The following is a 25,753-nucleotide window of genomic DNA, read 5'->3' as shown; positions in this document are numbered from 1 at the left end:
TGAATTAACCAGAGCAGCATTGCTGCAGGCCTGCCTCATCTCCTGCCTCTGCTTTCTTTGCATTTGGCATTAGTAACATCCCAACGAAGTGGGTGAGTTGAAGATACGAACAAAATTACCCCTGCACCAAATCCTACAGTGTTGTAGCATCATCAAGCTGTTTTTTCAATCACATCCAACCCCTGGAGATGCCCATGAAGTTCTGCACTGGTCCCTTCTGGCACCTGGCACAAGGCCACTCCTGCAGTGGCAGAGGGTCGGGGCACACTGCTCAGTACAGGCACAAGCACAGCCTCCTCAGCTGCTCCTCCTCCTGAAGGGCCACAAACCAGTGGCAAAGGAGGGGAGAGGCTCTGGTTCCCACTCATCAGGGAGAGTCCAAGGAAAGGCACAGGATGATGAGGATCTCTCCTGCTGCTCCAGTTATCTCAGCTGGAGATCCTCCTCCACGGACACCACCCAGAGCCTGTTAAACAGCATCAGTGCCAAGGCTCTGGGGCTCCTCTTGCCCCTCAAAGAGTGTTGCAACAGGGGATACAATCCTGGCTGTGGGCCAGCAACTCCCCCTGAGGTTTCAGGTTTGTCAGGGGAGGTTTAGATTAGATATCAGGAAAGATTTCTTTGTGGTTGTCCAGCCCTGGAAAGCCAAGTCATGAAGTCACCATCCCTGGAAACGTTCACAGAACGTGTGGATGTGGCACCTGAGCAGTGAACGTGGTGGTGGTGCTGGGTTGATGGCTGAACTTAATGATCTCAGATGTCTTTTCCAACCTTAACAATTCCATGATCCTATGACTCTCCTACTACAGCAACAAGTTCCTTTGGTGGGATCCTTAAGACAGCCCATAGAGGCATCTGGGCCAGCAGATCCCCCTTCAAAATTTATCCAAAAGAACAGGCCAGTAACAAATCTGTCTGTATCTTTTTCTTACCTGAAGGCCCTTTCTGGGTGGTCAAAGTAGCCCTTAAAATCAACCTCATGTCAAAGTCCCTTTGCAACAAGCACAGGAGGGGCTCCACACAAGCCTTTGTGGGCAGTGACTCACGAGACTCCCAAAATGACACGAAGTCAAGGCTTAACCCAAAGACACCCAGCCTTTGCATCGATGAGTCCTGTTTAACTCCAGATCATTAAACATGTTAAGCAGAAAAACTGCAAAGAATTTTGAAAGCTGATGAAAACATTAAAAATCTTGCCACAAATACCCAGAAAAATTTTAAGCATGAGAGGGCAGAGCCCAGGAGGGGCCGACAAGAGGGCAACAACCGAGGGGCCCCTCTGGAAGGAAGCACATCACATTAACTACAAAAAAACCCAGCAGCATTCTTTTCTCAGAACAGATTTTATTTCAATTTAATTGCCAGCTTTACCCCGTTAAAAAAAGAAATTCATGAATTTCTACAGGATTCAGAGAGCTGTACATTCAGAGACATTATTACAAGGCACAGGATCTGCAAAGTGCAGCAAACTGCTCCTTGGTAGCAATGCTGGGGCACAGCTGAGGCATGGCATAACATGGCATAACATGGCATGACATGGCATAACGTGGAATAACATCTGTGTACACAGAATAGCAGGGAAAAGCACCCACAATTGCACATTTGGACCAAACATGTTTCCAATTTATTACAGTATGAGAACAATAACAACAAATGAAAGAAGCAAAAGGAGTTAAGTTTGCCTCGGGAGCTTTGTGAACTCCAGCCAGCAGCTCTGGAACAGCCCAGCGCATCCCAGAATGAATCATCACTTCATACCCACTCCGGATCGCAGGCACACCATCCTTCACCAAGTCCTTTAAATAGCAGTCTGGCTCTAAATGGAATTGTGCAAATTCATTGTAGGATCTGTCACTTCACTTCCCAGCTCTCTGCACACATGGGCCCATCACTCTGCCTTAACCATTTCCATGGCTCAGGCCAGCACCTGCACGTCAGCCTGGGGGTTACCACATGGGATAGCTCTTGTCCTGGGATAGAGATAGCCCTAACATCACCACCAGGACAATCAGAGGCAGTTCAGCTTCACCTTAAATTAAAATGCCCATTCATAGGAAGAAAAACAGAGAAGATGATGATTTCTTTGCTAGGTATCAGGAGGTCCTGGGGCTGAAGAACCCGGAGCTCATCCCCCATTCCCTACCCTCGTGCCCTCGGGATTTGTGCCCAAGTCTCCTGGCAGCAAAGGGGGACAGTCCCTGATGGGAGCAGCTGCTGCAGAGCAGGATCTCCTTCCTGACAGCCACATCCAGCCCTCCAGGAGAGCATCCCTGTCCAGCAACCATCTGGCTCCTCAGCCTGGAATGCCACTAAAGGCACGATGCTGCAGGGATATGAAAAAACTTCTTCAGGGAGCTGCACAAGGTGAGAGAGGGTAAGCTGGAAACACATCTGCTTTTCCTTAGCTCCTGTGAAATTCCTGCCTGCAGCACAAGAACCACAGCACTCACAAGGATGCCCCCCACCCTCTGCACATGTACCCACCTACAACCTAGCCAGGACAACGTCCCTGCATGCAGAGTGAAGCATAGTTATAAATAAATACCAGCACAGTTTCAGCAGCAAAGGCCAAGATATTCTAGACTTGCCAGGGAAACTGGAATTCTGCAGCTAAGCAGCCTCATCCAAGACCCTGCTTGGTTTATTCCCAAGTCCATAACACTGGTTGCCAAAAAGGACCTGACTCCCATGCAGGTACACACAGGCTTCCTCCAGGAGCTGAAGACAGAACTATCACTATCTGCATGTGCTTGCAGAGAAGCTTCTGAAAGAAAAATCTTCCAAGAATGTCTCTCAACCTATGCACATGCCAGTCTTATAGGCAGCCTCACCTTCACTTTTGGAATTAGTAACTGGCCCTCATAAAGGAACAGATTATTTTCTATTCTTTGTTGTCAGGTCCTTTAACACTGGGATGAACCAAGACTCATCTTTCCTCTCTCCTCCCAGCTCTAAATCTTGGCACAGCTCATTCCAGATCACTTTTTTTCCCCCCTGAGAGGCATCCTCATCTCAAGCAACCTCAGGAAGGGAGGAAACACAGTTCCAGCCTTTAGTAAACTTCCCTGTACCATATTGGGAAGAAATTTTTTCCTGGGAGCCAGGTGAGGCCCTGGCACAGGTTGTCCAGAGAAGCTGTGGCTGCCCCATCCCTGGAAGTGTCCAAGGCCAGGCTGGACAGGGCTTGGAGCAACCTGGGCTAGTGGAAGGTGTCCCTGCCCACAGGGTTGGAACAAGATGGTCCTTAAGGTCCCTTCCAACTGAGCCCAGTCTATGACTCTCTGATTCCATATGGTTTCCATGCCAAGAAGGCACTGTTTAAGGCACTAGGAGGACCATGTCCTGCTGCACAGGGTTAGACTGACCCAAGAGGGCAGTCCAGCAAATTCTCATCTTCAGATTCAGAAAGGCACTGATAACTTCTGCAAGTCTCAATAGCAGCTCACAACAATTTCCAACCTGTTATTCATTGGGGGGTAAGCTAAAAAGAAAGAATCTGCCTGGGAGCAGTAAGGCCTCTGCTTCTGCTTCAAAATAAGGTGTGACTGTATTATTTGGAATAATGATTTTTGTGTGTACAACAGTATACTGCTCCTCTAATGAGGTTTCAAATTTTGCTTCAAAGCAAAGATTTAAAACCCCTTCAGCTTTCAGAGGTAGTTCTAGTCCCTCAAGAAGGGGCAGCTAGACGAGGTAAGCAGCAGTGGAGAGAGGGATGATTTTACATGTTATAAACTAGATCTGCTTTGCTGGAGAAAAATACAACCTGTTTTCACCTTAAAGACAAGGCAAGGCAGAGAGAAAACAAGAGACCATGATTAAAGCCCTCCCCAAGCTGGGAGGCAGCACAGCAGCAGCTGTTGTGTAACGGGGGTAGCAGAGCCTCGTGGCTGCCCAGTTCTGTAGGAAATATAATGTTTTCTCCCTAATAAGAGTCCTCCCTGAGATGGGATCAAGAGACACATAAGCTGGTGGGGTGGGGGCAGGGGAAAGGAGTCAAAAAACCTTCTCTGCTGGGTGTTATTTTGTTCCATGGTATTTGCCTCATTCCATGTTTGCAGCAACCAGGATTTTATATGTTTACAGCATCCCTTGGCCCACTGCTGATCCTGGGGCATGTCTGCCTGTGGACACAGAACACTCTGCTGGCACAGGGACATCAGGGAGCTGGGAGATTTGGCCACCCAACTCCTCCCCTGGACTATATCCTTGCTGCTCTATCAAGAGAGTGCTGTATTGGAATGAAACACAGCCATTACAAGAAGATTTCCTTTGGGGGAGATCACAGATCACCTTCCACTAGACCAGGTTGCTCCAAGCCCCGTCCAACCTGGCCTGGAACACTTCCAGGGATGGGGCAGCCACAGCTTCTCTGGGCAATCTGTGCCAGGGCCTCCCCACCCTCACAGCCAAGAATTTCTTCCCAATATCTAACCCTGCCTGTTTAAAACCATTTCCCCTTGTCCTACCCATATAAAAAGTCCCTGATGATGACATTTTAATAGCATGAATAATGTTTAAAGTTGAAAGACAATTTTCAGTCTGTTTTGAAAAAAACACTTGAAATGACTTTAAATTTCACATGAGATCCTCCAGTGCTTGGTAACTTGTGCTGTATCTGTTTATTTAGATGACATTTGATTTGATCTGGAAATTTCCTGACTAAATGAAGAGCCACAAAAGTGTCTTTCTCACCAGCTACAGGATCATGGTCTCCCCAAGCTCCTGATGCTCTTGAGCAGTAACTGAAGAACTCTCCACAGCCCTTGGCACTGACTGAGGCAGGAGCAAGCTGAGAAACCCCCAGCTGCTTCACTTGCAGCCCAACTCCCTGCCTCTCCCTCAGGAATTTTATCTTACAATGGTTTCTGCAAGTTTCTCAGGTTTCAACTCACAGAAAAGAAAAAACAGGACATCATCACATGACATATGAACAATCCCAGAGTCTTCAAGTACTTCTGGCCATAAAAAAGCCCCATGTCATGACACTTAAGTCACTGCAAAGTATCTTGGATTAGTTCCGGTTCTTAGCCACAGAGTGCAAAGCACTTCACTGGGAAAGGGAGAACCAAATAAACCTTAAACATCTTGGTAGTCTGAAGTGCTTCAGGTCAGACATTCCAGTCCCTGGGACCCTCTGTGAGCCCAGAACCAGTCAGCACCAGCTCCAGGGCATTCCAACCAGGGCCAGCAGGGTTTGACCAGGAACAGGCCGGGATGAGGCACCAGCAGGGAATCCAAAGACACACTGAGTACAAGGCAGACACAAAGAGAACTGGCACCCATAAACTTTTCACACTTGAGCTCAGGGCAGGGAGTAAAAAGGATCTAGACAAAACAGTTCTGAAATGGAGATCCATTTCTTAATAAGGCTTTGAGTGCATGTGTTTGTTTGAAGTACTTTTCTTAAATTAATTACCACAAAAGACAGGCTAGCATTCTTCAAACAGTTGTGATCCTTCGTTCCAGTATAAAACACGTATGCAAACATGGCTTCAGACCCTCACTTAGGAGATCGTTTTAAAGCTTGTATTAAAAAATACCTTCTTTATCCAAACGATAAATATTTTAAAATAAGCATTTACAAAAATAAATGGTCCGTTCCCAGAGGGAAGGACATTTATAGCTGAAATTCTGAATACATCTGGAGGCAAGGCAATTATTGATGAAGCTAGTTAATAAAATCTTTGGTATGAGCATAGGAGATTAATATTGATGCACCGTTGGCTTCCCTTGGCAGGTTACTGCACAGACAGGCAAAGAGGCAGCTCTTCCTTATTCTCTTGATATGTCTTCCAAATACAACATACAAATATTTCTAACATGTCTTCTTATGATAATAGGAGAAAAGCCCAAGATTCTCCTGGCTCTTCCTATGACTTTTGTATCTAAAAGAGAATGAAGACGGGAGGAAAAAGAGAAAGTGAACACAGTTAAGTTTCATTCTTAGTGGGGAAGCAGCACCTGCAAAAAATTAAAAATCAGTTGAAAATAACTAGAGGAAAAATTTCCTTCAATGTTGTAGAAATCAACTGCCAAGAGAGGAGAACAAGGAATCTCTTGGGATTCATTGCTGCAAGTTCAGACAGGAAGAGGAGATTGGTGAGTTAGGGAAGGGGCAGCTTTACACCTGAGCATGGCACTGGATGGTGCAAGGCTGGACCACCCCATCCAGGGCTGCTGGCCCTGTTACACACGGGGCACTGAGATACTACAGAGAGTCAGGAAACAGCCTCACAAACCAGAAAAAGCAGCCTTGCAACAAAACACTTGTTGAGATTATTTTTGCTAAAATTACTAACTAAAGACATAGAGATGACTTGAGGCACAAGGAACTCTACAGGGAGAAAATATGCAAAGTCAGCTGGCACAGAAACAAGGGGCAAGGGGCTCTGCAGTCTGGTAGAGAAAGGCTGAACAAAAATGTTAGGCTGGACCTGAAGCCAGTTCAAATTGAGAGTAAGATACACACTTATAATGCTATGGACTAATTGGGATCAGGGGAAGTGATGAATTCTCTGTTTTTTGGTATCAGTCCCTGAAGAGTTTTCTGAAAATGCTTTTATTAAATGTGGATGACTGAACCTGATGAGGCGAAGCAATGGCATCTAAGGAAATACATGGGTTTGGCTTGAGGGTCTAAGGGTTCCCTCAGCCTTAAACTGTGACACCATGGACAGTCCAGCTGAGGGATTCTGATCTGGGAATGAAGCACAGAGCCCAGACTTCCACATCACCTGAAAAGTGCATTGACTGGTGCTACTCGAAACCTACAACTCTGTGAAGGAAACCAGCAGAGAACAATGTAACTGTAACTGCTGTGTCCGGGGCACAAGGAGCAGAAGGCACTAAGCCAAAAGTGACAGGTAGAGCCAACACCCAGAGCCAGCAGCAGGGGCAATGGCTGTAGCTGCTCGGGCTCAGCCAGTCAAGCCAGCATGGTCCAGCCCTAGCACTGGCCAAGCTTACACAGGCTCCCAGGGGCTGTGGGAACCAGAGGCCTTGGGTCTGTCTCATGACTGCTGGGAATCATGACCCATTGCTATAGCAACAGGAGCTCATGTGACCACTGCCTTTAAAAAGAGTCCCTATTTGTGGCATCCTCTCAGGCAAACTATCCATTATTTATACTGCAGCACGTCTGCAGTGCAGTTTGTATCCTGAGCTCATTGATGAATGATGACACTGTCAGATCAGGAGCCCCCTCTGTCCCGTGCTCAGGGAAGGCAGAGCCTTCCAAGGTGTTTCCTTTCCCTTTCCAAGAGAAACCCCACAGAGCAGCTCACCTGAGTTACAGCAATACCAAAACAGGGCAAGTCCTGCAGCCACGCTGAAGCAGGCCAGGAAAAACACTGGGCCTGGAGAAAACGTGAAAGGGAACACATTAAGGGCAGCAGAAGTTTAGCTTGGTTCATAAATCATCAATTGCTATTAATATGCATAATTAAGCATACTCAAATGAAGCTAACACATTCACAATTCTGTTTGTTCTGTGGCTAATGTTCTATGAGGTACGTTTAATGAACAGCAATTAATTTTTACTACAGTTGCTTTGCCACCCCCCTCTGCTCCCCTCTGCTCATCTAGCTACAGCCTGCAGAATTTAAGGGAAAGCTTCCTTGGATGTTTCATCACTCTCAAACTTTGTGCAACCCCCCTTTAAACACCACAAGAAACACTACCCATGCTGCAGGGCTCTCACCACACAGCGTGGCACTTCCATTCACAGCCCCTGCCTGAGGGTAAGAGACCACAGCCCCTTCACAGCTACATTTTTTAGGGGGTTTTTCTATCCCCCACAGATGTTCCACAAACTCCACTCTCATGACAAGAGCAGATATTCTTGCTCCTGTTGACAGCCCTCCTGAGGGCTGAGATGAAGAGCCACACGTGGGCCTAAAACAAATCACCCCCTGGAAACTGCCTGCCTGGAATTACACATTTAATGCTGATGGTTGGTATTGATGTTCAATAAAACCTTTCTAATTCATACTTAGCTGCTGACAAAACCCCGTAAAGATTTATATCTGCTTCTTTATTGCCCAATATTCTATTTGTATTTACCACTTCACCAGGAATAGAGCTACAATTAAACTACATCTGTCAATTTAAGGACAAGTGTGCTGCAGACTAACAAATTCCTGGAGCTGACACTGGAGAAACAGCAAAGGAGCAAGGATTTGGTTGCTCTTTGGGATGTAACCTCCCAGTGAGGGTGGCTAGAGGCCAGACAATCTCCAGCTTGAGGACAGCTCAGGAAAAGACACTTTTAAAAAGTAAAAATAAAATAAAATAATATTTCATTTTCTTATTTCCAAGCATTTTCACTGCTCCTCCTGTACTTTTATGATGCAGACAGCAACAGCAATGTGAAAAATCTGAAGAGCAATTTGGTTCCATATTCAAAGAAACACCACCACAGGCAAAAGTATACATTGCATTACACTGTGTTTCTGCCCCTCGTTTCAGTCTTCTCCCAGAAAACTGGTAAAAAGGCATAATTTACAGAAAGTGTCTTTAATATCTCATAATTGTATCCAAAATTCTAAATAAAATATTAATTAAACTTAAATGATAAAACAGCTCATTATAAATTCAGAAAAGTCTTCATCTTTCTTTCAGCTCTTCCTTTCCAAAATATCCTACAGTGAATAAAATATTTGTCTGTGCAATCTGGCATTGAACAGAGGAAGGTGAAAATAATTAACATGTTTTCCTAAGGAAAATATATTTAAGTACATCTTTCCTTTCTGCTTTTGCTTTCAAATGATTTGTACTTAAATTGAGAGCTCAAAAAATGAAAAAAATTGAAAGTCATATTAAAAAAAAAACTGATGGCCTTATGCAAAGTGATAGCAGCATCTGAATAGCCCTTACTGTTCAAGCACTGAAGAAATCACAGGAAATGAAGAGTTTAGCTGTAACAGTATAAGTGAAAATACCATTGTAAATATTGATTAAACTCTACAGTCTCTTCAATTTCCTGGCACTGGTTTCCTCAACAGCAGCTCAATACATTTTACTCCATTAATTCTACTTAACTTGTGACAGTAAAGACATCATAAACCAAACTAGTTGTTACATGAAATGCAAATTACATGATAAAATAAATTGCATCGTAATCTGCAAAGCCATTCCATCCGGTGACACTGTATGGTTTATTTACCCCTGTCATTTAGCATATATTGCTCCTTGTCAGTGTCTATCTCTGTGGGATCTGGGGTTTCTAGAAATAAAAGCAACACATGAGAAGTTAGTACTCAGCTCAAGCAAACAAACAAACATAATCAGCACATGCAAAATGGTGCAAAACAACACATTTCAAAAAAAATACCCAGTATTGACATGAAGTTTTAACCCCTCCAAAGGCAGATCATCACTAGAGTCAAAGGTGGGGATATGCTGATCAAAAGACAGGCACACAGTCACCTGAATGCAACCAAAAACAGCTGCAGCCCCACCTCTGATCTGCTTAAGCAAACTGAGCACATAAATAACATCACACTTGTTTTCCAAGTGAGGAAAGCAGGAGCTAATTCTTCCATAATGCCAGCAATTTTCATGGTAATAAATATAAATGATTTGTTAATAGATGCACTAATCTGAAAACACCTTTATAATTTGATGTATCACCATTCTCTGTTCTTGAGCAAATCTCTCTGGGTATTGATGTATTTAATGGATAAAGCACTTGGAAAAAGCTTCTTGGTGCAGATCATTTACCTAAATTCAGGTCTTGGCTAAAGACATGCTCAGCTTCTTTGAAAATCTGTAGGTTCTATGTGCTAACCTTTGGCATAAATAATTTTTGCCTCTATCTTTCTGCAAATTCAAGCAGAAAAGGAGGTTGGCCTTAAGACAGGGTGTTCAGTAGTTTCCACTCTGGGTAGAAAGACCCTTTTAGAGCTGCCTTTGCCACACAGATGTGGAGACAACACTGCAGAATGGGTGTGCACACAGCAGTCACCAGACATGGCAGAGGAGTGACTTTCCTCAACACATCACCAATCTGCATAACAATTTTTTTCAGCCAAATCTCTTTGTGGTCATAAAAAATCACAGAATCATAAAGGTTGGAAACGACCTCTAAGATCACCAAGCCCAACAGCCAAAGGGTTAAAAGGGTTAAAAAAAGGAAAGGAGAAAAAGTGAGTGCTCCAAATATGGCTGTCAATAGGAAATAATTTGAGACTGACTGGTTTCTACTGATCTCCTTCTCCTACATGACATCTGGAGCTCGGTGAGGTGCCTTGGAAAACTGCCCTGCACACCCAGGCAGCAACAGGAGCTGCTGTCAGGAGAACAGCCACCTCCCCTGCTAAAGATGTCCCCCTGGGTGTGGGGGCAGCACATGGCACTGGTGCAGGACAGAAACCCCTGCAGCACTTTGCTTTGTGAGGCCTGAGAGTCCCTGAAGCAGGAAGGATTGCTGCAAAGCCTCCATGGAGCACTCTGTGTCACTGGCAGCCTCACCCCTTTGAGGGGCTGATGTCCTCCCTAGGAACTCCAGCTGCAAATCCTCACTCTGCACAGGAGAGCACAACCAGACCTCTGCACTTCTCTCGGGATTTTGCTGCCTGGGGCTGGTCTGAGCCTTTATCCTTCTAGTCTATGTCAGCACTGAGGGAAATAAAAACATTTTCTGAGTCACTTGGAAGCTCCTGTTTGCCTTCAATAGCTCTGAGGCTGCCCCAATCGTGTGCCTTATCCCCCCTCTAGTGGGAATGCTCCGACATTACCAGACACTGCGCTGGCAATTTACACTTCAGGCAAAGAACTTTTGTTCTAGCACAATTTTTAAAGCTGCTTTAAAAATGAAAAAGATATATTTGAAAGGATTTCCTCTGTAGAAAACATTTGTCATATGTACAGTATGTAAGATATTACAGAACTCCATCTTGGCCATGGTTCATCCATGTCCTTATCAATAACTTCTCCAGGTGTTTGTAATGCTGTTTGTTTCAGCTCAATGTACACTTAGAACAAACTCCCCATGTTAGGGATTCTCCTTTTTCCTCACATTTACAAATTCTAGTGGCAATTTGGTAAATGCTCTGTGCTAAATTTGACAAATTTAACAAGTACTCCTAAGAGTATTATAGAATCATGGAAAGGTTTGGGTTGGAAGGGACCTCAAGAACCATCCAGTTCCACCCCCCGGGCACGGGCAGGGACACCTTCCCCTTGACCATTTCTTGACCATTCAATCCAGACTGCAGACATTTGTTTTAATTACAGAACTCATAAGAAGCAGCAAGCATATTAACACAGTCATCTCAGTATTTCCTTCTCAGGTCAACAGAAGGAAACTGCAGAATCTTGGCAAATAGTAGTGTTCTAACCCAGATATTTAAACTATTCTCATCCTTCTGAGGATGGTTAACATAAGAGAGTGTGCCAAGATACAGAGAATTTAACAACTTTTGATGGTTACTGAAGTCCCTTTGTATAATGCTGCAGCAGCAAAACAGTTCTGGGGCACCACAAGCAGCTGTATGTTTAACAGGAAGCACTTCTAGCACAGGTACTTGCTATGCACAGTCTGCACATGAGGAGCTCTAACCCTGCCTATCTTGCCACCTGAGGAAAGCTCTGAGTCACCACAGAAATCAAGTGCAAGGATGAGCACACTTCTGCTCTAGCTAAAAGTGAAAACACCTCACAGACCTTACCCAAGTCTCCTTGTGAAGACATATTATCAGAAACAGCTTGTAGAAGGTGCTATTGAACATTAACTTGAACTCTTAAACATCAAAACAGTCTTGAAATTTTATTCTTAGTGACTACACTAAGGTTTTTTAAACTGCTCTTAATTTACACAGGCTGTCTGCTGACTTCTAGTCAGCCTGGCAGAAAAACCTGTTGCTCTTGAGTTCTACCCAAGTAAAAACCACAGATCCAAAACTAAGAGCCTGTTTCCCAAAGGGCATGACTTCTACAAGGTGAGTATCAGATCATAACACTGTCTTAAAGCTGCTGCAAGGCTCAATCAGTTGGGATTAGTGTTCAGCTGAGATCCTGAGGCAGGGATGGGCCCTGAAGTCCCCAGTTCAAAAGGGTTCAGGTATGGATGCAGGGTAACTCTGCAGCCTCACAGTGTTTGTGCTGGGTAAATAGAAATCCCTTCCTTCAAAATGAAAGTTGAAATTAAGCTAATTACATTTTTGCACGACATTTTCACTGCAGAAATAAAAGAGGTCAACCTACAGACTTTTGCAGTAATGGTTTGAATCCCACTGGAGTTTGTCTCATGCCTGTGATTTGCCCTGGCACCTCACTGTGGAGTTTCTTACAAGAAGAAATCAAGTGACTGGTGAAGCATTACTGCTGGGATACTTTATAAGGATTTCTTAAACTGCAGTCCTTTTGCAGCTTCCTTAACATAAATGGGGGAGTTTTCCCTCCAGCTCCTCAAGTCATTTCACTGTGCAGGATGCCTGAACCGATTTCCCATCCACTTGCAACAGTGTTCTTTCCTGCATTTCTTAAGTAGGGACCAACACACAGCAGACAGCATTATCACATGCTGGCAAGTCAGGCTTGAAATTTTCCTTAAAGAAATGAACTCCTTTGCAGTACAGAATCAAATCTGTTTGAGCCTCAGCCCTTACAAAGTGCATACAAGTGTATTTGGGGGCAGCTTTATGGACATCAGTCAGGCCTGTCAGCTGCACAAAACAAGTCCTAAGTGATTTTAATATCACAGTCCATCAGTGCAAGGGCCTATGAATGTGTGCTTCGTGTTAAACTAGACACTAGAGGAGATTTATGGACTGAGGGAAAGCCAAGCTCCTGGGCCAGCAGACATTTGAGCTTAACAAATTGGAGGTTTGTGATGTTCCCCTGTGCTGCAAGTCAGAATAAGCACAGAGGAAATAAACAAGCCATTATGAAGCAATGGCTATGAAAGAGAAGCTGTAATTCATAGGAGTTATACTGCTGACATGTTGCACTTAAAACTGTTTTAAAGACATATTTCATATTTCAAAAGAATCAAAGAGTTTTGCCCGCTCTAATCAGCAAATAACAAGAAGTCAAATCCCCATACAGCTTTTGGAAAACTCCAGTGAGAAGGCATTAAGGTATATCCCAAAATTTTTTTAAATAATCTGTTTATTTATATTATTTATAACCTGTTTAGGTTGTCTAAATAACCTAAACCTCATCTGAAAGGAGGAAATTCACTGATGAGGAAATTCACAACTCAATCAACTTACTCAAGATTTTCCTACTTGGCAGGTCATTAAACAGCTGTTCAGCATTGATCTGCAGAGCCCTGTAAAACTCCTGACAGTGTCTGTCTCCTTTCTTTTGAAGGTGCTTTAACAGATCTGAGAGTCTGGTATGGAGTGATGCCTTTGGATTCCTGAACTGTAAGAGAAAAGCACTCATCAGAAGACAGATTACAACAGCTTAGAGATCAATTTTACATCACTTTCCAGTATGCCAGGGAGCAAAGATTTGGAGCTTCTTTGATATTTCAAAGGCCAAAAAAAATAAGCAGAACGTATAAAGGACATACATGCACTGCAGAGCACTGAGCTCCACATGGTCAGCACTGCCTGATGGAGAGGATATTGCCTCTGCTTCCCCTCATGCTTTTTTCCATCCTGATCAAGGGAAAGCCACTGCATTTGATGTCTTCCCTGGATCCAAGCTAACATGGTATTGCTATTCTACAATTCTATTCTGACTGTTGATAGAAAATATCAAATCTTATAATAAAGCTTGATGTTTTCAAATTTGCTCTTAGTTGTCTAATAATGATCCCCAAAAAGGCACTTTATACTCCTTATCCTAGTCCCAGTATTGGAGTGCTCATCATCCCAAGATTACATATTTCATTGTTTTTCTTTGATTCCAGCACAATTAACTGCTGAGTGCCCAGTTCAACAGGCACAAATTCCCATTACTCAGGTGACATGGCAAGCAGCTGCAGAGGAAAATTACCTCTTTTCTGTAGTGCTGAATGTGATAAGTATTAGGAGACCTTACAAAGAGAAGGAAAATGCATCCCTAGGCTTACACATCAAACTGATTTCAGCTTATTTGGAAAATATCCAAAGCCATTCTCAGCAAAGCATCATATTTCATTTCAGCACAGCGGGTAACCTTTGGAGCATACTGAGTTAGGAACAATTCCTGCTCAAGGGGGGCAAGAATGCCACAGACCTTACACAACACTCCTTATTCTGATTAAATTCCCACAGGGTCTACCAGATACAGCTGAGATTACAAGCTTCCTAAACACTCAACAGAGTTGACACAAACTTGCCTGGACCCATGCAAAAGCAGCTCACTGCTGTCTAAGTGCAGAACTCACAAATCACATTTCACAGTTTCTTTATGTATTTCTTTTGAAGCTCTTGAGGGAATAAGATGATCTTGTCTGGCACATGTCACACTGGTTATCATAACTGAGTGGCAAGACTGGCTCAGCTGATGATCTAGCTCTGCTCTACACCACAAAACACTAATTGTCCCCATGGGGTTTGATTATGGCAGAATTAGACCCATTTTTCCTGAGGTTAAAACACTGATATGCCAAAACCCTGAGCCTTGTGCAGACAGGAAGCCAGCACAGGGCAAGTACAAACTGTTACAAGTAGGATCGGGGAAGCTCTTTAACTTTGTCTCCACACAAACTTAGAAGTTCTTTCTCTCTAAAAACACCTCCCATTTTTGAAAGATTCATGCCAGGGAGGATGGCCTTTCTGCACACCTGGCAGCACCACTGCAAGATGTTACTAACTCCATCCACTTCCCGTGGCTCCTGCACTTACAGGTGGGACTAACACCCCCTCCTTCTCTACCAATACTCGGAGTTATTAATTAGTTACTAAAACTGATTAAGCTAAAAGAGATGATTTTGTGGGCAGAGCTGGATGCAGCACAGATCACCTGACGTGACACCCCCGCACCGCCCCATGTGAGGAGGAGGCACGTGGGGCACTTGGTCACAGGATGGTGAACTCCTGCCATGGAGTGGCTGTGAGGGTGCGTGCTCCTGGTCAGGGCAGGGACCCTGGCACTCAGCTGCTGCTGGGAGAGTGTCCTCTCTCATAACCACTTGGCACGGGGAATGTGCCAGCCCTGTGACTGCTCCTCTCACATGAGATCCCAGACACAACTGGCCAGCAAGGAGGAGGTGAGGAAGACTGGCTGTCTGTGGGGAAGAGCTAGGCTAGTTACCCGCAAAAACAACACAACAGAACTCATCAAATTACCTTTTCTGCTTCTTCATTGGTAAGAATTTGGGGATAGACTCTGTTAAGTTGAAGGATAATTTTATCAACCACTTGCTCATTCAGTCGGCTAGTGCTTGTAAGGAAATACATGTCGTGCTGCAGGCGATGACAATACGACTGGTCTAGAGAAAAAATAACACACAGAACAAACCACAGCAGTTAATTAACAAGCCATTTTTAAATTCTGTAAATTTCATTTTCCTACCAGTGATGCCTAAATTAAAATTACCATCACCACCTAATTTTAGAAAACTGAACTACCTGTTAGGGAAACACAACACAGCCATTTGCATCCAAAGACCCATCCACTTGAAATGACACACATCCAATCTCCTGGTTGGTCAGTCCTGCTACCTCTCTCTTTCCAAAGGGAGATGGTTCTAAATCGTTTAGAAGTCAAGCACTGATGGGTATTTAATCAAATACAGCCCTGAAGTTAATAAATCACTGAAAATAAATTTTCTATCATATAGGAAGACAGATTATGACATTTAAAACTGATGTGTTTTATGACAGCATCTCTGCCAAGGGGCCATTAAGTTTTTTAGGAAAGGATTTCACACAGGAAGGGAAGAAAGGGCATTCAAAAAGTAGTACATTTTTACAGGTAAGTACACTCAAATACACACACACAAATAAACCACATCCTTTTCTACTAACCCAAACCTCTGCAAATACACAAATCCAGATTTGCTGTTGGTTTAGGCATCATACCCAATTTGTCAGCAATGGATTTTGCAGGAGCATAGCTTTCCCTATAGCTGCTTGTCTGTAATCCCTAGATTAAGATACAAGCACAGACTGGTTCCACAGGTTACTGTGCCCTTATCAGATTTAAAAAGAGAACATCCATGACCGTGTCTGAAATGAGTGTTAAAATGCCAGTACAATGCTTTACAACTGAGCAGCACAGAAAACAAACACAAAACACCCCCACACCCCCAGCACTTTCTCTGTTTAAAGCAAATGTGTAGGTTTTATGGTATTCTGGCTACCAGAAAATACAAAACCATCAGCCCTTCGTGCCCTGCAATTTAGAGAAGACAAACAAAGGAGTGAAAGAAAAGAGCCAAAAAACTTTGCCCTGATGCACTGCACCTATGCACAGCCCTTGCCCTTCCTGTAGTGTCACTGGTTTGGGTACTACATTGTCCTTTTTCTGTATCTGTGTAGCACTGACAGCATTTACAGGAAAGGGTTCAGGAAAACCTCCCAATGTGACCATCACTTACTTCTGCAGTGCCAGTGCCACTCCTATTCAAACAAGAACACACCGCTACTGATGTGGCACAGAGAGCTGTGATTCTAGGGGCACAACAGGATTCCAGCTACATTCTTACTTTTTATGCAAACACCATTTTTTACTTCCACGTCTTTCTAATGCCTCACTTTTCCACAGCTTGCTCCAAGGCAGCTGTGGTGCACTGTCACAAACACACTGCCACGAAATACTTCCTGTGCTGAAATACTTCCCTTCTGCTGCGAGAGGTTCCAGGTTCTCCTGGATTCAGAGCTGAGATCAAATCAACACATTGGCATGCACAAAGGGCTGAGGCAGGACCAGGAAGACCGTAAAGTTGTGCCTGTTCATGCAAATGCTTTCTGGGTAATGAAGCTCCCCGAAGCATCCTCCCCCTCCTCTGCCTCAGTGACATGATTTGTAGTGATTCTCAGTGTCACCAACAACTCTGTACCTGCACTTGGACCATGCATTAAACCAGGGTCTTACAGACGAGTAATTCAACTTCAGACAACACTGCGACAACCAACCAACCACAGCCAGGGCTAAAAGTCCAAAAGAATGAGTATCCAAAGTGAAATAAAAGCAGGCTCAGAATGTCACCTCCTCTCTGTTGCTGCCCCGTCATTACAGTGTCCAGACACAGTAGTTACACCAGCAAAGGGAACTGGGACCAGCTGAAGATTCCACTTAAGCCAAGAGCACTTTCTGAGCAGTCCCAAGTGCTCCCTGTCCTCCTGGTAGTTTCCATTTACACACACTCAGCAAACCACCACCTTACGTGACAGTTTATGAGGTCTCACCAAGGCCTTTTGCTGCCACCTGAACCCCCCCCCCGGGGCAACAAATTACAGGGCAGAGGCCTCTCCAAGATTTCAGGGGCTATATTTCCTTACCATCTGAGCCAAAAGACAGGAGCAGAGAATGGGACCACGCTCTTGGCCTCTCTGGCTACTGCTAAACTGTGCCTGCCAAGGACATGTTTAATGCCTGGCTTGTGCACCTGCAAGATGCTTCACCCATCCTATGGGATGCTCTGTGTTTAAGAAGCCCCCGTGAAACATCTCCTACAGACACTTCCCCTGTGTGCACCTGCACCTCCTCCAAAGGATGTGAGCTCAGTATTTAGGATGAGGAGCAAGGCTTAATATTTCCTGAAGAGCACTTACCAAGCTCAACACCAGCTCAATGAAAGCAGAGCAAATGTATCTCATCCTTCCAGTATCTCACCTCTCTCTTCCAAAATCTTCTGTCTTTTCTCTAGTTCTGAGAAATCCCTGTCCAAACCACACAAGGAACTGCCTTCAGACCAGAGAAGGGAAACTTTCCACACTGACACCACTCACCACTGCAGAATTGTAGCCCCAGCTACTAAATTTAAAGAAAACGAACAAAAAAAGCCCCACCAATCCTAGCAGCTGGAATATGGCACCCTGCTTTGGAGTGATAAGGATATCTGGACAGCACATGTGTGCATTTGAAGGCTCCTGGGCCCAGTTTGCCCCAGGAGCTCTGGCAGCTTTGTCACTGTTCCTGTGCACTGCCAGTCATGGCTGTGCCACAAGGTTTTATGATCACTGCTCACAAGCAGCAGTTTTTTAATAGAACATACCTATTATGAACATTTTTAAGTAACAGGAACCCCAAAACAGGTGACTTCACGACTGCAGCAAAGCTACTGACGTGAATTAAGAATTTAGGTCTTAAGAATTTAGGGAGGTGGTGTTTGGGATGTTTTGCATATCCAGCTTTTATCTCACTGCCTCAAAGAGGCAACAGCTATTGCAAGAACAATTTAAAGTCTTTATGCTAAGGAGACTGTTTGTAAGCAGGACTCACCCCAGCATTAAAGGGACAGTAATGCTGTTAGTCAGTACTTGCCTAGAAATTTCAGGGCAGCAAAACTGGGAGACCAGGTGAGTTTACCACAGTTTAGTGCACAGGTGTGCCATTGCCAGGCATTTTAATGTCCTCAGACTGCACAAGGATTGACTATAACTTCAAATTTGAAATGGAACTTACTACAGTTTCACCTTTCCCTCTGCCAGAACATTAAGCTAACTGGGCTTAATCCTGTCCCACAGTCTTTGGAGCAAGAGCAGGTTTGCTCAAGTGTGCAAGTGCTGGGGAGGAAGTGGAGGGCTGGCACTGAGCTCAGCCCTGCTGAAGAGCAAATACAGCTCAGATTGGATACCATAACACTGAACCTGACCTGCTTTAAAAAAATTGGTATTTTCCTTACTCACAGGAAATGTAAACTTGCCAAAGAGGCAAACAGGAAACTCAGGGACTGTCTCTGATAGTTGGGAAGAAAACATGACTAATGTTATTGATTTATAATTACTAAAAGCCAGTGACACACCACACACAACCACTTCACACAACCACTTTTTTCTGTTACCCGAAGTCCAAGCAGCCTCTGGCACACAGCACAGGCACCCACACCAGCACACACACCTTGCACCTGAGGAAGGAAAAGAAGGACACATAAAACTAGAAGATACCAGAGGAAAGCAACCAGCAGCTCCTCAAACAGAGGATAAAATAGATTATAAAATAATTATATATCAAATTTATAATTTACCAAATAGATTATAAAACATCATCACTGATTTAGTGATGATAAATTCACAAGCAACATATGACAGTAACAAAGCAGCACACTCACCATTTTCCACCTGCAAGTACCAGTCACCCCCACTGAAACCCTTCATAAAATGACATCTCTTGATCCTTCCCTCCAAATGGGCAATTAGGTTTCTGACAATAGCCACTACACAAACTGCTGGTATTGTAAGGCTGCTGAAACATATTCTGCTCTTGGAAGTAACAAAGCTCATAAAAACCCTGATCAGATGTGACCACAACATGCCAGGCTGTCTGCTACAGCACCTGCAGGAAAAATGGCACGGGTGACAGGGACACATCTGCTGAAGTTCTTCCTGATTTAACAGCAGTGTTCACAGGGAGTTTGTCAGAGACAATTCCTAGCCTAGGCATGGGCAGCAGCCAGGATGTTGGACAAGCCTTTGCACTCCTGTTCAGCCTGTGCTGAAGTGTCTGGTCCCTGAAAGCTAGCCACTGGCACAACACAAAGCAGGACTTTCAGGTTATCTTGGTTGTCAAAAACCCTTTTGTAAATTTGGTTCTGCCTAACTATCCGTACCATAAAAGACCCCACGTTGCTTTCTGTACCAGGAAGATAAATGGGATTTTGTCTCTTGCAGGAGCACATGCTCCTCCACCATCTACTTCCAATGCCCTTCTGGATAAAGCCACAAGGCCCTATGGACTTGCCACTTTAGGCTGGGTCTGCACTGCCACTTGTATTTATCACAGTAAATGAATAAATCCAGCTGCATTCAAATTCAGAGGCTGAGATCAGCCCCTCCTTGCCACACTGCAACACATAACTCCTGTCATCCAGGCCTGGGAGCGTAAATGCTGCCAACTGCCTTGTCAGGCAGGTGCACACACCCAATTAGCAACTCCACCAACATTTACATAAGGACTGTTGAGACTGCCTCTGACACCACTGTATCTTTAGTATGGTTCCACCTTTGGTTTGCTTTCCCCTTAAAAGCCTCCTTCAGTTTACCAAACAGACAGGATCATCAGGCAGATAAATTTAAACACTGAGACACAAAACGCAACACAAGACACTGGCCATAACAACACACAGAACTTGCAAACATCCGTTCCAGAAACCTCAGTGGTGTCTGCAGTGCAAACACAAGCTGCCACTTCCTGTAAAACTCCTGGATGATTTTCATAAACTTTATACAGGAAAGCTGGCAACCAAGACCTCGAAAGTTTGGATCTGATGATCAAACCATTTGTACGTGTCCATGCAAACTCCTTGTTGAAGTATTTTGACGAAAAAGCCTTTCAAAACAAACTGTTAGTTTAACACTAATTTAGTTCTTTTCCCTTTCAAGAGCCCAAGAAAGGGATGCTGAAGATTTAAGAAGGAATCTCTGGCTGCAGAGAAATGGTCTGAGATGATCAGATGGCACCAGCTACTCAATGCACCCCCGACGACGAGCAACTGCTCTGCTCCTCTGGGCTGGAAGGGCGATAGAGGTGAAAGACAAGATGCCACCCTCCTCAGCCACACTCACCCACTGCCACGTGCTACTGGCAAGTCACCAGAAGTCAAGAGTGTCTGACAGCAAGTCAGAGAATCACAGAATCATTTAGGATGGAAAATAAGCTTAAGACTATTGAGTCCAACCATCAACCCAGCCCCACCATGGTCATCACCAAACCATGTCCTCGAGTGCTCCATATACACATTTTTTGAACACTTCCAGGGATGGTGATTCGACCATTGCCCTGGGCAGCCTGTGCCAGGCCTTGACAACCCTTTCAGGGAAGAAATTTTCCCAATATCCAACCTAAATCTCCCGTGGTGCAACTTGAGGCCGTTTCCTCTCATTCTGTCACTTGTTGCTTGGGAGAAGAGCCCGACCCCCACCCGGCTACAGCCCCCTGTCAGGAAGTTGCAGACTTCAGCAACTCATTTCCACCTAAAACATCTTTTAAAAACAGAAGAGGAAAAGTAATAACAGCGAGCAAAACACGCCCTTAACCCCCGAGTGTGACACCAGCTTACACGCAGCCCCCAGGGCCCCCAAGCCCGCGGGCAGCCCGTGCGCTCGGCAGGCGCAGCGCCGGCCGGAGGACGGGGGTGGACAGAGCGGGACACCCGGGCTGGGGCCCCGCACTCTGCCCTGCGCGCCTGTCACCGCCCCAGCCCCAGGGATCGATAGCCCCGACCCGCGGCCGCGCAGCCGAACCCCGCGGGAAGGCACTGAACCCGCCCCGGTCCCGGGGGCTCCGTCCCTCACGGCCCGGCCCGCACTCACCGGCCATGGCGGCCCCGGCCCCGCCCGGCCCGCGGGCTGCGGCCTTCGGCCCTGGGCGGCCTGAGGGCTGTGCCGGGCCGGGGCGGGGCGGCGGGGCCGGGGCGGTGCCTCCGGGAGGAGGGACAGGGAGCTGGGATGGGCTGCGGGACCGGGGGGACCGAGGGGACCGGGGGGACCGGGGTAACCGGGGTGACCGGGGTCCCAGGGTCGGCCCCCTCCGAGCCCACGGCGGGTTTCCCCGCGCCCTGAAAGCCTCGGGGCGCGAAACCGTGAATGTACACCCGCACAACCACCGGGGTTTGACACTGTTCATCGCACAGTTAGTAACGCCGCGATTTTCTGGTCCCACTCGTAATTTCGCTGTCCGGCATACCCACGGCTACACCCGCGCAATGTCCGTGTTCTCCTTGTGCCGCAGCAGGTCTGGCGCGCCTGCAGCGGGTAAGGCACATTCGGCCCGAGCAATTAATGCACCATTAGTGACGCCACAGTTTCCTTTCCCACTGCTGATTTCACTGTCCAAAATACCACGTCTGCATCTCCACAATACCCACGTACAGCCCATGTTTTCCCTGTGCCGCAGCAGTTTTAGTGCAGCTGCACATTTGGCCCCCTAGTTACTCAAGTCCAGGGGCAGGGGCAACCCGTCTCATAGAAAAGGTTGCAGGGAAGCATCTAATTAATTGGGATATATTAAGTTCATGAGGGAAGAAGTACAAGCATATTTGGATTTTAAAAAATCCGATTTGCATTAAATTTCACCAGCACTAAATTTGACCATTTAATTACCCAGCAAGGCATGGAGCACAATATGCCTTCCTAGGTATAAATGCTGCAGAGGGTTGAAAGCGAATCTCAGTTTTGAAAATTGTGAAGAAAGGGATATGTTATTTATTATTGCAGGGGAGTTTTGACTGTAAAACCTGGTTTTTTTTTTATTGCATAGAAAAGGTGGATTTCTACTATGGTAAAGACACAGGGTTATTTCTAATTATGACTGTGTCAAAACCATGAAGAAAATGTTTTAGAGGGACAGAAATCCTCCAGAGGGATTAAAATCACAGTAGGCAAAGCTTCCTGTAGATTGGTACATAAAACACTTCAACCACACAACTGCCCTTGCACAGACACTTCTTATTTAAAATTTGCTTAAGTAACAAGTCCTCAAGCAGCAACATATATGCTAAACCAGGAAACACCCATTGCATGCATGATACTAGTCCATGTGACCTGAGAGGTTTGCCCTGGTTTGCCTCTGTGCCATTTAATAATGGAATCACAGAATGGTTTGGATGGGAAGAAACCTTAAACTCATCTCGTTCCACCCCGTGCCATGGGCAGGGACACCTTCCACCAGCCCAGGTTGCTCCAAGCCCAATCCAACCTGGCCTTGGACACTCCCAGGGATGAGGCAGCCACAGCTCCTCTGGGCAACCTGTGCCAGGGAAGAATTTCTTCCTTATATCTAACCCAAATTTCCACTCGTTCGATTTGAACCCATCGTAACCCAAGTGTGTGGAAAAGCTGTGCCAATACACCAGGGCTGGCTAAACAGATAATAAATCTGATTAATAATAATAATAATAATAATAATAATAATAATAATAATAATAATAATAATAAGGCTCCATGCTTGGAGTGGTGTAGTGTCTTGGGAGCGTGTAGCACTGAAGCTGGAAGTCAGTCAACATGTCCTGACGGACAGGCCGGGGTGTCTGAAGCCCTATGGGGTGGGTACGAGTTGCCAGAACGATTTAGTGAGGACATGACTTTGTGCTTGGATCAGGAATCATAGCTTGTCCCGCGTTGGAAGAGGCCCACGAGGACCATCGAGTCCAGCTCCTGGCTCTGCACAGGACATGCTGTACACCCTCTCATGAGAGACAGCTGCAGCTAGCATGGCAGTGAGTAAAAGAAAAAAAGAAAAAGAAAAAGAAAACAAAGAATTTGCTTGCAGTTTGCAAGTGCTGCCACTCCGTGGTGTCACAGGGTGAGTGTTACACCCAGCACAGCCGCAGAGATGAGACCTGGGCAGGTCCTGGGGCAGCGTTTCGGCTGGCAGGGTTACCCACACCATCCTGACGCTTTCTTCCACATCATTTCTCTCTCTGATACTCTCACCTCTCCTTCCAGAGTGTGCCCTTCCCTGCCAGGGAGCAGTTCCTAGTGTGGCACAGCTCTACCAAGAAGGTAGTGTCCCACCCTGTGCCATATCACAATTTGAGGCACCTCCATTAAGAAACGAAATACCTGCAGCCCCACATTTACCCTCTGACATGTTGACCTCTACCTCTGTACAAGAAATGAAAGCAGCTTCATCCCTAGAAAGTGTAAGAACATGAGGAAAACACCTCACTGAAATATTTTTAGTGTTGCCAAATGCTGTGACATTCACGGTGCATGTCCTTGAGAAGATCAATAAACATCCCAAGTTTATTCCATTTACCCTCAGGAATCCAGATCTTTCTAACAGCATGAAAATAGATTTTTAAATTACTATTATTATTGCACATGGAGGCCTTGCTCATGCCTGTACCAGAGTGATTTTGGCAATGTATTTTAGTAAAGAAACAGGAAAGGAAATTGTCACTTTATAAATCCTTTCATCATATATTTTTAATATTATTTTGGTTGGGGCCCTGAGCTACCTGGTGTAGTGGAAGGTATCCCTGCCCATGGCACAAGATGATCTTTAAGGTCCTTTCCAAACCAAACCATTCTGTGATTCTATTATTTTATTTCATATATATATATATTAAAATATTACAGCAAGAAGTGTTGCCTAGTACTAAGAAGCAATGGCAGAATGGTATGCTGAGGATTTGTTTTTATGACCATTTTATAACTTTGTGAATTCACTGCATTTTGTGCTCTGCTATAAAGTTTCTCTGGAAACTTTTAGAAATTTTAGAAATTCCTAATTTAGAAGCTTTTAGAACTTTTCAAACTACCAGAATCTGAACCGCCAAACTGAAGAGCTGGTCATCTTAATGCGACATAGACTGAAATCTCTAACGTAAATCTAAAATGTTTTTCAGCACACGGTGAGTGAAATGGGAGTGAAAATCAACCCCTCGGGAGTGCTGCGATGCACAGTGCCACACCGCCTGGAGATATTTTTGTCCTGCAGACTCGGATAATGATACAAGAAGCAGAGGTCAAACATATCTCCTCCTCATGCCTGTGGCACGCAAGACCTCTGCGGCAGGATTGCTGTGAGGTTTGCCTTGGAAAGGCATCCTGGGGGAGCCACATGGCCACGGCAGGGGCAGCAGCCACGGACACCCTCCCTGGGCACCGAGCCCCTCCCGGGCTGTGATCCGTGACATTCAGAGAGCACAGCGGACATGGAAGCCACACCTCGGGCCGGTCTCAGCCAGGGGCTGGGCACGAACAGCTCCTGCGGCACAGGAACGGGGGCTTCCAAACTGCTCCCAGGGCGAGGAGCTCGGTGAGAAGCCCCCACCTCCTGACAGAGCCCGACGCCTTTCCAAAACTCTGATCCACTTCAGAGTTCCTAATTTAGTGGCCAAGCGAAGCGAGCTGCCCAACAATGTTTTATTTCCCAGCAGATCCATTTCCTGGTTAGCTAATCTCAAAAGCCAGTGCTGTTTCCCCTCGCCAAACGGACCGATTTGTTTATTTGAGTGAATTACTTGACTTACTAAATCTCACCCTTGTCCTGGCAGCATCGCTATGTAGTGCTTTGTTTTATCTGTTAACTGTTGAATCACAATACAATTAGTTATTTTCCCACAGCCCGAGAGGGCTGAATCTCTTTAGCAACAAATTAAATCCAGATAGCGCAGGGAGTTCCTGTAATAAAGTCTTTCTTTGTGTTTAAGAAAATACAATAAAATATTTCTTAAAAGCTCAGATTACACACTAAGCTCCCTTCAGCACATTTTCGTCGATAATTTATAAAAACAAGCTCTAAGAAGCAAAAAAACTGGGAAGGCAGTGTCGGGCTGGCCACTCCCGTCAGAGCCACTGCCCCTCCGGCCCCGCACTTCTGTTCCCGCAGATTGGGACTGTTCAGCCCGTTGTTTTGCCCAGATTCCCCGCTACAAACATGCACTTACATCTTCTGTACAGCATCATCCATCGGTTTCGGGGGCTGTGCCGTGCCCGGCACACGTCCCGCGGGGGGAAATCCTCCTCCTCCTCCTCCTCCTCGCCTGGATGAGCGGAGGTCACGGGCTGCTTGGGGAAGCGAAAGTAAACGGGGAGGGAGCGAGCACGGCCCGAGATCCGGCACAGCTCCTGCCACCGGCGGCATCCGCTGCTCCTGCTGATGGTTTGAGCTCTGAAAACCGTGTCTGCTTTCTCAAAAGGGTTTTTTTTCCCTGTGTGTGTGTGTGTACTCGTAATTTCTACGGTTGCTTTGCATATTGTTG

At 45.5% G+C, this 25,753-nt stretch overlaps 1 protein-coding gene across 3 annotated transcripts; it reads right to left on the bottom strand.

The window, feature by feature from the left end:
- Nucleotides 1–1,324: 1,324 nt before the first annotated feature.
- On the bottom strand, nucleotides 1,325–25,753 carry CARD19 (caspase recruitment domain family member 19). Of its 3 annotated transcripts, none has more exons than XM_051793329.1 (6): nucleotides 25,439–25,753; nucleotides 15,228–15,370; nucleotides 13,218–13,371; nucleotides 9,167–9,226; nucleotides 7,287–7,358; nucleotides 1,325–5,888 (listed from the first exon to the last, which is right to left on the bottom strand). In XM_051793329.1, exons 1-6 carry the CDS (start codon nucleotides 25,455–25,457, stop codon nucleotides 5,776–5,778), a joined length of 561 nt encoding a protein of 186 aa, XP_051649289.1. In that variant the 5' UTR covers nucleotides 25,458–25,753; the 3' UTR covers nucleotides 1,325–5,775. The 3 variants fall into 3 exon arrangements, with proteins under 3 accessions (XP_051649289.1, XP_051649287.1, XP_051649288.1); XM_051793327.1 differs by lacking the exon at nucleotides 25,439–25,753 and adding an exon at nucleotides 21,357–21,448; XM_051793328.1 differs by lacking the exons at nucleotides 9,167–9,226; nucleotides 25,439–25,753 and adding an exon at nucleotides 21,357–21,444.

The sequence above is a fragment of the Manacus candei genome, unplaced genomic scaffold, assembly GCF_025592945.1.
Source record: "Manacus candei isolate 608988 ecotype Guabito, Panama unplaced genomic scaffold, ASM2559294v1 h1tg000036l, whole genome shotgun sequence".
Classification (NCBI taxonomy): Eukaryota; Metazoa; Chordata; class Aves; order Passeriformes; family Pipridae; genus Manacus; species Manacus candei.
This window is presented reverse-complemented; position numbering and strand designations above follow the sequence as displayed.

Excerpts from the sequence above, each read along its gene's own strand:
- CARD19 (XM_051793329.1), bottom strand. Across the intron at positions 9,227-13,217 it reads GCCAAGTAGGAAAATCTTGA|AAACCCCAGATCCCACAGAG; the intron begins GTAAGTTGATTG and ends TTTTATTTCTAG. Across the intron at positions 5,889-7,286 it reads TTGGTATTGCTGTAACTCAG|ATACAAAAGTCATAGGAAGA; the intron begins GTGAGCTGCTCT and ends ATTCTCTTTTAG.